Below are 15,010 nucleotides of genomic sequence, written 5' to 3' on the forward strand. Positions count from 1 at the left end.
AAAGGTTTTAAAGCAATATTAGTGATGGGTAATATTATTGCTTAGAATGTAAAAAGTAAAACAAAAACCTGAACACAGCTATCCTTATGCGAGAATACATTGTTGGCTGGTTATTTGCCTTACATGGCTAACTGTCAGATGAAAGAATGATCTTGTATCTGCTATGGTGATTAATAAATATCTTTAGTTATATGCTAAAATCAGAAAGAAAGAAAAAAAATAACTTTGAGATAGCAATACCTCAATTCTTCCACATAAATCGAAGTCCTTTTAATGACTAATTAAAAAATGCGCCCCAACAGGTCAGTTTGGCCAGGCCACGGCTGATAGTTACAGAGGGCCAGTTGCACTCATAAGGCGCCACTAGTAAGCTCAGTCTTGTGATTTATCCTTCTGTGTGGACAAGGTTTACCATCCACCTTTTTTTATTTTGTAACATTGAAGTATTTATACAAGTGGCTTCTCATGTATACAAACATTTATACAGGTGGTCATAGGAATGTAAAAAAAAAAGAAAAAGAATACAAACGTGCATACTTGTCTTAAGTTTGCATTGTTGGATCAACATATGATTAGCTCTAAGAAGCGATGGCACTTCATCAAAGTAGAATATATTTCCTTTATCTGTTAAAGGAAACAGGCCCAAGATAATGACTGGATGTTTTAAATATAGATAAATGGTTGCAAGTTCAAACATAGCAAAAAGTGTTTGTCAAGCACAGGAATTGTTGCTAGATGCTTTAAAAGCACATCTCCTATCACAAAACTGCATTTACACTTCCAATGAAGAGCTACAACTAAACATATCAGGGGTCATCAACTTCATTCATCAAGGGTCACATACTGGTCAGATCTTGGTATTAACAAAGTAATCTTGTTACTTCATTTACTCCTGTCTGCTAAAAAAATAATAGCAATGAACATGAATCTTCTCCCTGCTGGGCTCAAGTTGAGAACACATGATGTATATTATCAAACATACAGAGCTGGATTTTATGGCAGGATTGTTGTTTGGAAGCTGTTTGTATCTAGGACAAACACGCAAGGTAATGACGTTAGTGCACTCTTAAATATTAGAAATTTAGATCTGTGATGATATGGGTAGCCATCCTGTGGCAGTATTGCTCTAGTGATATAGTGCACAAAGAAGAAGTCCAATTTGCAAGGCCAGACACACCACCACAAAATCTAAAGGTTTTTTCTGTTTCTGGAGCTCAGAGTTTAATTTGTACACCGTTTAATACTTAATAAAGCCTGTTAATACAGTCCATGAAGGACTGAAGCATCTCCAGAGGCAAAGAAAGAAACTTCTTATTACATTATTGTACAAGGGGGTCTTTTTATATTGTCACTGCTGATTTGTCATTTTGTCTCTTTTAGGAGCTCAGCTTGACCAACATGGATTTACTGTTGTAAAAAACTGTATTAATGCCGTTGAATCACGGGGTAATGTATTTTATAGATTTACTTTTCCCCCCTTACATTTACATTTATCTGTAGTGAAAAAAGGTAACCATTGCAAGATTTATTTGGTCAGACATTCAGGGTGGTTGAATGTGCCTGGACAAAATGATATACAGGCTCCTTTAATACATATATACCATCAGGCTGACCAAACCAGCTTTTTTGTAAAATGTCACTTTGAGCAGGGACATATAATTTTCTTCATGTTTGGGAAAAGTGGACATGTCTTAGAGTAGAATTATGGCCTTCCATTTAAATTATTTTTCTGTAGTAGTTCATCTATATTTGCATAAGTGCATCTGCACTTATAGCTTTCTTGTAGTTCACGTGCAAAGTCCCACAAATGGCTGTTGGGCTTGCCAGTGAAGTGCAACAATACTGCACTTTTTCTGAATTTTGAGCAGAATTGCCTATCTCCTGTAGGATTTGTTACTTTTCCTGGAAGGAGATAATAAGAAATATGTTGCAGGGGATGCAGTTATCAGCTTTGTCACTGCTGAATTACCACAGCTGTGGCTGGTTTTGTGCTGCATTTCAATGACTGGCAGGTAAAATTTGATTAGGATTATTCCAAAAGATTTTTTTATTTTTCTACATAGTTGTTTTAAACATGTAAATTGTGATATTTAAATAGATCCAGAAAGCAAAGGGAAAAAGCATTACATGGAAAAGTCTTTTACACTTACTGGTTTCTTTATTATGTACACCTTGCTAGTTCCAGGTTGAACCCTCTTTTGCCTTCAGAACTGCTGTAATTATTAATAAATAAATGTGCTGCTAACATTTCTCTGGGATTTTTTTTAATTTTTTTTTATTGAAGGCAAGACAATAGAAAACAAATACAGTAAAAAAAGAGAACTAATATGCAAATATGACATACTGTACAATCGCGTACAAAATTCAAAAGAGAAGAAAAAGGATGTATTAGGCCACAAAAATACCCTAACGTGAATAGCATAAATGCATTCTGCATCCAAAAAAAAAAAAAAAAAACAACGAACAGAAATGATTTATCGCAGATATCAAATACATCCTGAAATATTGTCTTTGCTTCTTAGTTTTTTAATTTTTAAAAAAGTGACCAAATATGCAAAGAAAGATTAGAAAAATAACCACATATCTCTGGAAGTTTTATCCATATTGACGTGATAGCAACACTCAGTTGTTGCAAATTTGTCAGCAGCACTTTCATGATGTACATTCCCTGTTTCACCACTTCTCAAAGGTGTTCTGTTAGTTTGATTGGATTGACTTGGTGATCGTGGAGGCCATTTTAGTACAATGAATTTATATTTAAAAATCCAGTTTGAGATGATTTGATGTCTATCACTTTGTGCATTAACTTTCTGAAAGTCAGAATATTAATACAATAAAAAAGGGATGTCATAAGGGATGCACATGGTTAGTGACTATACAGAGAGACTAGACTAGGGGGCCCAAAGTCTGCCTAGATAAAAGCCCCCACACCATTACACCAACAACAAGATGAACCTATGCTTTCATGTTGTTTTTTCTAACCTTACTATCCAAATGCTGCAGCAAAACATGAGACTTATCAGACCAGGCAACATTTTTCCAATCTTCTCAGGTGCCTGTTCACCTTCTCAGATGCAGTCTTTCACCTCACACCAGTCTTGGTCCTGACGTTTAGCATGAACAAAGCACTTTCACTTAGAAAACTGCTGTTTACTGTATATTTACCTTAAGACCATCCTCTGTAAACTACAGAGGTGGTTGTGCATAAAAATCCCATCCTACATTCAAAGTCACTTAACCTTTCTTCTACATTCTGATGCTCAGTTTGAACATTAGTTGGGTGTCTTGACAATGACCACATGTCCAATGCATTAAGTTGCTGCCAAGTGATAAGCTGATAAATTAATTTTGAACAGGTGTATCTAACAAGGTGGTTGGCAAGTGCACAGCAAATATCATAAGCAGAACATTTTTTTAAAAAAAGTGTACATATGGTTTAAAAATTCATTCTAAACATTCAACTAAAATCCCAGAATCAGAAATTAGCTTTTTTTTCACCTGTGCAATGTGATGTTGCTTTTCCTATGTTGCTAATAGATTGACTTCCCTATCTTTGAAACTAACCAATAATTAAAGCCCTACCTAAATATTTCCCCCCTCCACCTAAGGAGGCCTGATTTATTAAAGCTATCCAAGGCTGGGGAAGATTCACTTTTATCAGTAAAGATGGGTCATCCATCAAACCTGAAATTGATTTCTTCTAGGTCATTTGCTATTTTCTAGTTAATGTTTTGAATCCGGGACCAAATCCATTCAAAGTTTGCTGGGTCACCCAGCTTCACTGATGAAAGTCTATCCTCTCCAGCCTTGGAGAGCTTTAATAAACCAGGCCCAATGTCTCCGACATAGGGGTGGTGAGTGGGTAGGTTATTTTCAAGATTTGGGAAACGTTTTGTAATCTTTTTTTTTTTTTTAGCAAGTTATAAATGCCTTTCCTGCTTACCGATGACTCGAAGTGTGGAGTATTGCATTAGCAGTTTTTCTATTAATGTAGGTGGAATCAAGTAATATTATACCAGTATTATGTAAGAAGGATTTAAATACATTCTTATTTTGAAGATAATCTAATTTGTTTAAAAAACACTAGATTACTTGTTTTCATAACATGACATGTCTGAGGAACAAAGCATGTAATTATTTGTGCAACTGTTGTTGTTGATTGCCACTCTTAAAAACATTAACTCAAGCAGCACTTATTTCCCTTTATAAAAAAAACCCCATTATTCAACATAAAAAAATATGAATACAAAAAATAAAGCCAGTGTTAGGCATTATGCATCTCTTGTGTGTCTTGAAAGAAAATTCAGTTTCAAGCCTCTTATTTTGTAGTATTTCTTCTCCCTCAGGGTCTATCATTAATTTACATTTGTCACAGATGGATATATTGTATAACAAATGTTTTTATCCAGTATTCACAGGCTGACAATAGCTGAGAAAGAAAATACCCTTGGAGAATTTCAGGACAGAACTGTGATATAATCTGTAAAATAATATAAAAATAGCAGACTTTGAAAGCCAAACACAAATATTACAAGCAAATACAATCATAAGAATACAAAATAATAAATAAGTCATTCCCACGTGCCAGCATTACCTTCTTATCTGCCACTAGTACACTTTCACAATGAACATAAAAAAAAAAATAGAAATGTGTCCTGAAATTTACCAAGTTACATAAGTACACTGTATTTCACAGGAATGTGGAATGTATTGCACTTTAATATTTTTTTAAAGTGGAACTAAAACCAGACCTTACTCACCTGTCTGCTTTCTAACAATGAGTGCCACCATCTTGCTTCTCCTGTTCCTCTTCTGGACAATCTTTGGCCTTTTTGATCAGCCCTGCTGGGATTGACAGTCGAGCCGGCACATGCAAGGGAAGCTGAGGATGTGGGTTTTCCCTGGTAACCAAAGCTAATGCTGCGTATGTGCAGTTCAGGTTTAATGCCAGAACCTGGAGCCATTAGGCAAATAAGACATTTTTGCAGAAGGGACTTGGTTATTCCCTTTCTGTAATAATGAACTGCCTACACACAAACGTACATACAAGGCTTTAACACTAGTATATATTTTAGTTTTGCCCTTGTTTCTCTTTTTCCTCATTTCATGTCTGATGAGCTGATTGTCAATAATTACATTTAGTATTTTATAATGCAGTACAAAATTGCACTGAGCAAGCTGTAGGACAGGGCTGTTAAAAGTCTAAAATTCAGGGTCAGAGGCTCGCAATAGCATTCTGTTACTTAACAGTTCAATTGTAATCTTTAGTTTGAATAGGCAAAAAATATTATAATAAGATGGTTTACTATTTTTAACAAAAATAAGTACAGTATTTTTAATAGTACCACTGCTATTCGAGGGTATTGGGAACAAAAAACAGTCAGCCTAGTGTCTGATCACCAACATCAGTAGTGCGAAGCCCACTACCTCGATTAATGTGTAATGCAAAAATCAAAAATAACATGTGTAGGATGTCGGCATTACCACCACAGTTTTTATTTTTGTCTTTCCTCTGTAACACAGTTCTGTTTACCGTTTAACTTGTCAGTAAGTCTGTTATTTTTCAACTTTCCAAGAGGCAAAGCTGTTCATCAAAATTAGCTTTTGGAAGGCTGATACAAACCATTTAACAATGCCATAGATGCTTACAGTGACAAATTTGAAACCTTTATTCCAAAAGGTTTAAAATTGTGCAGTAACTGCTTAAAAGTTTTAATTTGAGTTCTTCTTTAGTTTGTTAGTCACTTATGTAAAGTCTGTCTGAATCTACTAGTCAAATACATCACTCCCCTCTCCAAAGGTGATTCTGTCAATGGGAGGCCACATTCCTCCATAGATACAATACAGTGAATGTAGCCACCTTAAGTCAGGATGTATTTACAAATAGACCTGAAAGTGGATCACACTATATATAGGACTAATAAGGGAACAAATAGTTAGACCTTTCTCTGTCAGGAGAGCACAGTGGTATTTAACAACATAAAGTACTCCCCTAATACGTTGGATGAAAAGTGGAATTTAATTGCATGTCTTGACAAAATTCAAGGTTGTTTATTATTAGTTTTTCTGGTAGATTTTATACATAATCTATCATATCATCATATATAATTGCAATGGTTTATGAAAACAGTTTAGGGGAACAGAGAGTCTACCACAATTTTGTTAGATAATATTTTCTTTTCTCTTGCAGGTATAAATGACCAAGGATTGTACAGGGTTGTGGGGGTGAGTTCAAGGGTCCAGAGACTTCTGAATTTGTTAATCGGTATGCCACCATTTTAATAATTTTATTGTTTACTAGTTAAGCACATTATAGTTGTTCTGCCACTTATATTTTGTTGTTATACTAAAAGGCATATGGTTTTTTTTGTTACATAACATTAAAAAAAACACTCTTAATTTTATTACGCCATATTGGTGTATATGGTAATCCGGAAATTCTTTATATGGAGACAAGACTACAAGTATAAAGTATTTGTGCTAATAATCCTATTAGTCGCACATTGTAAATTCTCAGTGCTCACCCCCCAGCAGCATGTTGTTCATCTCTTAGTTTAATTGATAATCCGCACGTAAATGAGCTTCATAAAATAGACTGAACTTGAGTGAACTGTATCACTTGAGGTGATGGAATTTGCTATGGATAAACAGAGACTACTGCTACCATTACTAATTTAGCTACTATTTTATTACCATTTTAATATACTATAATACGCTTGATTTTGCACATATGCCACCTTTGTTATATACCAAATGTTTCCAGAACTTTACAGATTTTTGATCGTTCCCATAATTACACTCTACTTCACATGTGAGTTTTATTAGTTTAATCTAAAATATTTAACCTACAAAGTAAACGACTTTGCCCATCTTAACATAATCCAGTCTTGAGTTGGCATTTATCTTTTTTTTTTTCTACTTAGTTTATGAAACTTCAGCCTTTCTAGTCAGGTTAGGCCAGGGTACAGGTATTTAGCTGTACAATTACAGAGGGGTCACACATCTGATCTGAACAAAAGGGGTGATAGGAAATACAGGTAAGATCTATCCACCGCCAAGCATCTTTGTTTTTACCAACTCCTTAAACAAAGTTGCCACCTATGCAGAGGGCTGAGTGAGCAGTAGCAACATTATTTGTGCTTTTTTTTTATATTTTTAACTTGTGTTTTTTATTTCTTTTATTATCTATATTCAATATTTGTTTTACAAATAAACAACGCATGAAAAGGGATTTGCAGAGTGCTATTGGTTAGCTAAAGGGATGGCACAATTGAATTTGCCTTCTTTAAAACTCCACTTTTATGTTCTGTTAACAAGATGCTTAACCTCAAAGAAGCAGTCTAAAACTTCACCTGCTGCCTTGGAATCAAAATGATATGTATCAATTTTTAATGATTATCTGACTGACTCCACTGACTGTTAATATAAATTCACCCTGATCTTTAAAATCATGTATTTCTAATAAATCACTATGCATTCCTATAAGTGGCTGAACTACCAGGTGAAACTAAAGAAAAGAAAACATGAAATAATAAAACAAATGCTTCCAACACATCCAATGACTGGTAATTTGCAATGTAACAAATTGTGTCTGGGCTTTTAAATACATTTGTAGCTGTGAGAGACATGTGAGGGTTGTTGATTATAAATTTTAAGTTTTTGCTAATTTTAGTTAAAGCTGTCTTCCTAACTTACAAGTGGAGAGAGGTGGTTTCATGAACTCACAAACTTAGGCCAGGCCTAATTTATCGAGGGCAAACAAAAGTAATGGGTGTCTTGTAGACTTGTGGCCAATCCAACTAAATAGACAAACTATTTTACATGAATTTATATAACACTGACTTCTGTTTTTTTAGGGAAGAAATTTGCTCTCCAAATCATTTGCACTTAGCATAGTTCTGAAAAGTCTGGCCTTTTTATATTCCTTGTCTCATCATTTATTTGCTTATTTACAAATTATCAATTAATTCTTTCAGATCTAATTACTGTAACACTTATACCAGACATAAATAGTCCTTAAGAGAATTTGTATGTGTTATTTGGTTATTATGACCTGGGTCAAAATTGTTGGTTGGGTTTGATATTGAGATAAAGGGTCTGTATTACCTTTTAGCATATGATTATATGAATTGATCTATATATGATGCCATTTAAACTTTAAGCAATAAAATGTAATCTGACTTTTGATTAAATTAATCAATATACTTCCACAGAGCCAGAGGTACATACATCTGGTGTGTCCTAAACTTTGCATTGTCAGAGCCGGCCTGACTTTGAGGCATTCATTGGTATTCTAAGAAGCTTGTTTGAAGCAGGCGGTGCTCCAGGTCCATGCATGCTCCATCTGTGCTGATAACACAGTGTTCTTTGGCACGGGAGACTAGAGGAAACCAGAGAGTGAATTCATTTCATTACCCTGGACATTATGAGAATGACAAATTGTTTGTATATCATACGCTGCAATCAATTCAGAGCTGCAGATAAAAGTCCTCATGCAATTGTTTTAAATACTCACTTGACTTGTAATGATTAAACATCAGCATTGGACCTTGTGTATTATTAATAGCTTTGCTTGTCTGAAATTAAAATTAGTTTTTTTTTTTTTTTTGCATTATCTAGGAATATATAAATTAAAGAAGTATAATGTAAAGAATTATTTTAAAGCTGGAAATACAGTGATATTTAGAAAGATGTAAACAATATTGTTTAGACTGTTGTTTAGGCTTAAGTATACATGCCCAATAATTGTCGTTAGAATACAAACAACTAACAAACTATTTTATAATGCAGGATTCTGTACCTGCTGTAATGATATGATCATTCAAATATAATCCACCATAATGTACACACATAAGATACAATTGTTTGAACGATATAGGAAGTGACAAGTACCAGAGAAAGTGTACTGCAGAACAATCCACGATCACTACACGACTGTACACACAATATATTGTGAACAATTGTCGCCTAAAAGGATCCAACAGGATGGTCCTTCGTTTCCAGTGACGTTCCTCATTCATGGGCCTCGTTGGCCTGTCGTTGTGCACTTTTTCTGTTTTACGATTATCAAACAATCGGTCGTTAATCGTTTGTTTCCAATGACCATTATTGCATGTGTGTACGTAGCCTAAATTACATTATAGTCAAATGAATCCAAAACATTTTAAAACACTGCAGAATGCTTAAAACAAAACAGGGACTTTAGACATGATTTGCATAATATTTAAACAGAGGATTTTAGTGTCACCTTTATCATTAAATGGATAATTAAAAGCTCCATCCAAAACCAAGCTCAGTCCCAAAACACACAGAAGCAACCCATTTCTATCAGTAGTAATATTATAAGAAGACAACATAGGAGGTTTATTTGGTGATCAGAATCCCTAAGATCTCACATAAATTTTATCATGTCAAAGTAATTTCAAAAATGAGTTTCAGTCTTTTTAAATTTGGACATTTATTAAAATAGCACCTAGTGCTGCTGCCACAAAAACACCTTTTCTTTAAGGGAGAAAAATATCTGTTCTAACCTTTGGTGTTGCATTGTTACTCTGTCACATGGGCTTTTGAAAGGGAACGCAAGTGTCCCTATCAATCCATGTTGTACAGACATAGTTCTCTGTTGTTCCCATCAAGAAATTTGCCCTGATGTAGCAATCACTAGAGTGTGTATAGGTGGTTGCTGGATATCAGCATCTTCATTCGAAGGCATATACAGGTTAAAAAATAGAAATATTTTACGATATTGGCCCTAAAACATTTTCAAACAAAAATAATGTAAGCATGTAAGGCCCAAAATCTCTTATAGCACCCCTGGTTTTAAAACAATGTAAATTGGTGATGTCTGGGCTTTTTTAATAGTGTGAAATTTCTTCTGCCCTTCTCCTAAAACCTGGTTTGGACCTGTATTTGTATTTAACATGTTGACAGATCATAAATAAAGTACAAGTTAAGAGCAGAAGACACTGATTTAGTGAATACTCCTCACACCTCTTACTTTCTGTCTGGCAGGCACTTGTTCTATAATATGGCAGGTAAATAATTGATAAAGCCTCTGCACTGTAGGCTGTGTCATAAAAACAGCAACGTTGAAAGAGGACAGTGACTTGTATTTACCTGTCTAGCAGATTTTATTTCTGTGTGGACAATTTGCAAAAAAAAAAAACCCAGAAAACTATATGTTGTACTCTTTTCTCTTATTAGGTTGTCTTACAACAATCAGCTGCATGTACCCAGGATAATGGTTACTAGCTTGAAACAATGTTTATCAATTCAGATTTCGTGGTATTTAAAGAGGTCAAGTAACAACTGAGATAATGTTAGTATTTATTGTAAAGGAACAAGGTCGTGAGAAAGTGGATGTCGTTGCTGAACTTTCCGTTTGATAATGCTAGTTCCATGGCTGTCATTCTGATACTTTAACCTTCAATGCTCTCTGAATGGCTGACCCAAAAAAGTACAGAGATAATCAGTACTATTTATAGACACCTATTTGTAGCATGCTTGTTTGGGGACTGTGACTAAAACATAGTAAAGTCACAGACTGTCAAGCAATTGTAGCCGCCATACTTCTCTCATGACACTCAATCTCAAATATAAATGTGCAGGTTTAGCTGTCAAAGATTTATGACTGATCCCTTTTTTTGCAGTTGTTTACTTTTGTTTATTCTCGAAGGTGACCGCAGGCTCTGGAGGTTAGGCTCTAGATTTGTGTTATAGGAGGTGATCATTCATGATCGGTGAAGGTGAAGGTGTATGTGGTCCACAATGGTATTTAGTGATTTATGATGCCTGATTATCAAACAACTGACAGCTACTATTGTAGTCCATGCACGGGGGCACCTTTCAGTCATATCCCCATTTGTAAAGAACAAAACACACTGCCTAGCAGTAGCTGAGAAGAGTGTCTAAAGGTCATTTGTAAAACAATCACCAACCATTGCTTCTCTGGTATATGTTACATTGTCCCCCAACTGTATCTGTGGACTACAAAACACCCCATATTTAAAAGATTAGGAAATGTGATAGGAAGATGAGAAGTGTTTTCTAGTTCTTTTTTCCTGGTGTGAAAAAGCTGCTTTTCCATAGATACAGTACAGTAAATAACTGTTGCTAGCCCAAGATAAAACATGTACTGATGTCAAGATCACCAGTTGAAAATATTAGAAACTAAGCAAGAAAAAGAAAATTACTTCAGGCATCACACCTAGGGACTGGTAATATTACATTTTTATGTAGTTTTCCATACACTTTAATAGAAATTTAACCCACTTGCGAGACTTAACATTTGATACTGGTATTTTAATTGGGGAACTAAAGGACAGTGTAGTTGATAGCCTCTTGGAGATCCTGGCTCCAAGACCAATCCTCAGATACATCAAGTGAAGCTAAATATAATGGTAAAAAAATATTTTTGATAAGTAAGCCTGCAGAATTATATTAACATTTTCATATTTTTCACATAAGCTTTGTAATGGTTTGCTTCCTTTTAAAAAAAACTAATGATGTGTATTGTGTACTTTTAATCAATACTTATGAATACATCTGATCTATCCAAAACTGATCATAACCTAAAAACTTGTTTTTGTACAATTCATGTGATGGTGAATTCTCCTCAGATTCACCTGATCATGTTAATCAGATCAAAATGAAAAATCTCAGCCTTTCCTGCTAATGGAGCAGCTTAAAGAATTGCAGGTTACCAACATCTCAACTAACACTGCCACCAATTTCCTCCATTCACTATACTGCAGCCCTAGTCACCTCTCCATACTGCTCCATATGTAATAAAAAAATAAGATATCTATTTATATTAAAATATATTGTGAATTCTTTGTCAAGTCCCTTACATATACACTCACCAGTCACTTTATTGGGTACACCTTTTCTACTGTTTGTCAGTACAGCAAATATCTCATCTGCCAATCACATGGCAATACCTTAATCCATTTAGGTATGGAGACATTGTTAAGACGACCCTTTGAAGTTCAAATTGAGCATCATGATGGGGGAAGAAAGGTGCCATGGTTGTTCACGAACTGAGTATTTCACAAACAGTTGATCTGCTGGGATTTTCATAGAAAATTATCTGTACGTCTTTCTGGAGCATAGCCAGAAACAAGGAAATTATTAAGTGAGCAGTAGTTTCTCTGTGTGACTGTCAGACTGGTTTGAACTGATAGATGGCAACAGTAACTTAGACACCTTGTTACAACAAAGTTATGTGGAAGATCATCTCTGAAATGCAAAATATGTTGAATCTTAAAGCAGATGGGCTATACTGTGTTCCACTCCTATGGGCTAAAATCAAGCACCTTAGGCTACAATTGGCATGGGCTCAGTAAATAAACATGTAAATAAACATATCTAAGTGCTAATGCTTCTTTTGTTGTAATTTCATTTTTACATGAAATAATAATTTGATTTACAGGTTTTGCTTCCTGCTGTGCATGGCTACACAATGATCCTGCTTTAAAACTGCCTCTTAGAATGCAAGAGTACCTGTTATTTATGCAATGCATGCAGTGCATTTCTTATATGGTCGATATGTTATCTAAATAGTCGATGAAGGCTAGTGAATAATCTGCAAAACATTTATATTGAAAAAAAAAAATGAACAACAAGAATGAAAATGTGTGACACTTCAAATTGTATATAAATTAAACCCACTGCAATAAGAAGAAAAATGTATATGCACACATACACTACACTACATACACTATATCTGATGATTAATGTTTTATGATGATAATAAAATGGTGTATTCTTGCTTTGTTTCTTCCTGAGATGTGAAAGTTGGAAGCAATGTGGACTTAAGTGCAGCTGGAGAGTGGGAAGTCAAGACCATCACAAGTGCTTTGAAGCAATATTTAAGGTTAGTGTTAACTGTTCCAGACCTTTAACTTATTTGGCTCTAGTGTTTTCTTTCCTCATAGACATGGTTCTGTCACCTAACAAACCCAAATTAATATGTTATAGAGTCTGCAAGCCTTAATGGAAATATGATTTAAAAATCTGATTGAAACTCATTTAGAACAATTTGTACAAAATTTGAATGATAAACCAGTGACTTATTGTGAGCAGTTTTTAAAATGTCCTACACCTGTCATGTACTTAGATCACTGCTATTGTATTTGTCCCTTACATTACATTTGGTACAGTATTATTATTTATAGTATTTTATTTATACAAACAAGGATGAAGAATATAATTTTTTCAGCTTCTCATAAAATGTCTAAAATCCAGTAAATGTTCATTTCTCCTAGGCTATGACATTATTTTTTATTATTTCAATGCAAGTTACCTTCATACTAACATTTGTGGTTTATACAGGTTCTTGAACTTCTTTAGAATTTAAGGTGAATGAGCATTTCCAGTAAAGAATCTGCTAATTCGTTCAATGCTAACAATTAAAATAGTGTTGTATAACTAGTATATATTAGAATGGCTTGACAGGGTTTGTTTTAACTTTGAGCTGTCCTTGTGTTTTCAGGAGCCTGCCAGAACCACTGATGACATATGAGCTGCATGAAAAATTCATCAATCCTGCCAGTAAATATTCACTTTATTTACTGTTAGTTATCAGCAGGTCCTTGCTGGAAGAAAATTCTATGTTAAAGGGGAATTCCAGCTTTTCAATTAATGCAAATGTTGCAAAAGTACAATGGGTAATGAATAATTCTATTAGGAGTTAGGAGGAATTACACAACATGGACCATGGATGGGCATTATATTCGAAAGCTTTGGTATAGTAGCCAGAAAATTAAAGATTGTCCACAAATTTCAAATTATTAGAAATATTATGTTCACTCATACCAATTTTTCAACTACATCTATAGTATGTAATTTTAAACAGTAAATCCATCATTTATAAAGCAACATTTAAAAGCCGAGCTAATCAGATTAATAAAGGTTTATTTCTCACTGATTGCTATGAACTGGTGGGTTTTGTTGATCTTTCCATCAGGCTATACCAAAAAGGTGCTTGTCCTTAGGTTGACACAAAGTAGAATAGCATATTAACTACAAGGAAATAAACAGGAAAAACTGACTTATTAAATTACAGCCTGTGAGTAAAGAATCAATATTGTTGCACAGGTCAGTTGTGTTCTTTCATAGAAATAATATGCACTACAAAAACAAGGCAATAAAGAGATACAAAATATTTAGATATGAAATATTTAGTCAGCTTGTAAGTACAAAAATATTGTGCTATTAACAATTTATTTAGTAGAAACTTCATTTTCCTAGCTGTTTTATAAACCCCTGTTATATTTAAAGCTGAACTCGACGTTTACCTTTAGTGTGCAGCCTTATTATAATTATTCTTCTATTCATGTAATATTGCTATAATCTTTCCTGGTTTTTTCTCTGTGCGCAAATATAAAACTAGAAACTTCTGTCACCACCCCTGCCTTATTTCTTGGTTAATTGACTACAATAGTCATCAAGCCCTCTCCTCTTTCTCTGCACTGTCCATGACTACCCCTTTATTGTGTTTGCTGGCGTCATCTGTGAGCATCACATGCATGATAATACTTTCCATTCTAGAACACCCACTCCTCTTCCGGTGATACATATATCCCAGGAATGACTTTGCTGCAGCTGCTTTAGAGGTGCACCGACCGTCGAGCTTCACCAACAGATCTTTGTAAAAGACGTTTTCTCATAACATAGGTGTTTGTTGTGACAAAATCCAGTTGCAGGTGCAGACAGACACTAGACACTTTTCAAAGTAAGCATTGGTTTGCTAAAGAAAATTATTATAACCCCCTAGTAAATCAACCGCAAAGTTTGAATTATCCATAGCCAGTTATACAAAATGGCCACTTTCATATGAAAAAGAATACTAAAAAATGTGGAAAAGCAAGCGTAATAATGAAAGCCATAAAACGTTTTAAGTTTTTAGTTGCTACAATGGTAAATCGTAGTATTTTTTTTTTTTTTTTTTTGTAAAATGTCCTGTTTTTAGAGAACTTCTACAAGAAGGGTATTAAGGTGCGTACACACT

General features: G+C 34.5%; 1 protein-coding gene across 2 annotated transcripts in view; it reads left to right on the forward strand.

Moving 5' to 3' along the window:
* The window catches only part of ARHGAP10 (Rho GTPase activating protein 10), a 138,738-nt gene that overhangs the window by 69,672 nt on the left and 54,056 nt on the right, over window positions 1-15,010 (forward strand). The window contains exons 13-16 of one of the 2 annotated variants that reach the window (XM_072405894.1): window positions 1,381-1,446; window positions 6,191-6,265; window positions 12,787-12,874; window positions 13,493-13,551. In XM_072405894.1, coding sequence (XP_072261995.1) covers window positions 1,381-1,446; window positions 6,191-6,265; window positions 12,787-12,874; window positions 13,493-13,551 — 288 coding nt within the window. The remainder of the gene's footprint in view (window positions 1-1,380; window positions 1,447-6,190; window positions 6,266-12,786; window positions 12,875-13,492; window positions 13,552-15,010) is intronic. The other variant, XM_072405895.1, reaches the window with a different exon arrangement.

Source organism: Pyxicephalus adspersus, chromosome 3 (assembly GCF_032062135.1).
Source record: "Pyxicephalus adspersus chromosome 3, UCB_Pads_2.0, whole genome shotgun sequence".
In the NCBI taxonomy this organism is placed as follows: Eukaryota; Metazoa; Chordata; class Amphibia; order Anura; family Pyxicephalidae; genus Pyxicephalus; species Pyxicephalus adspersus.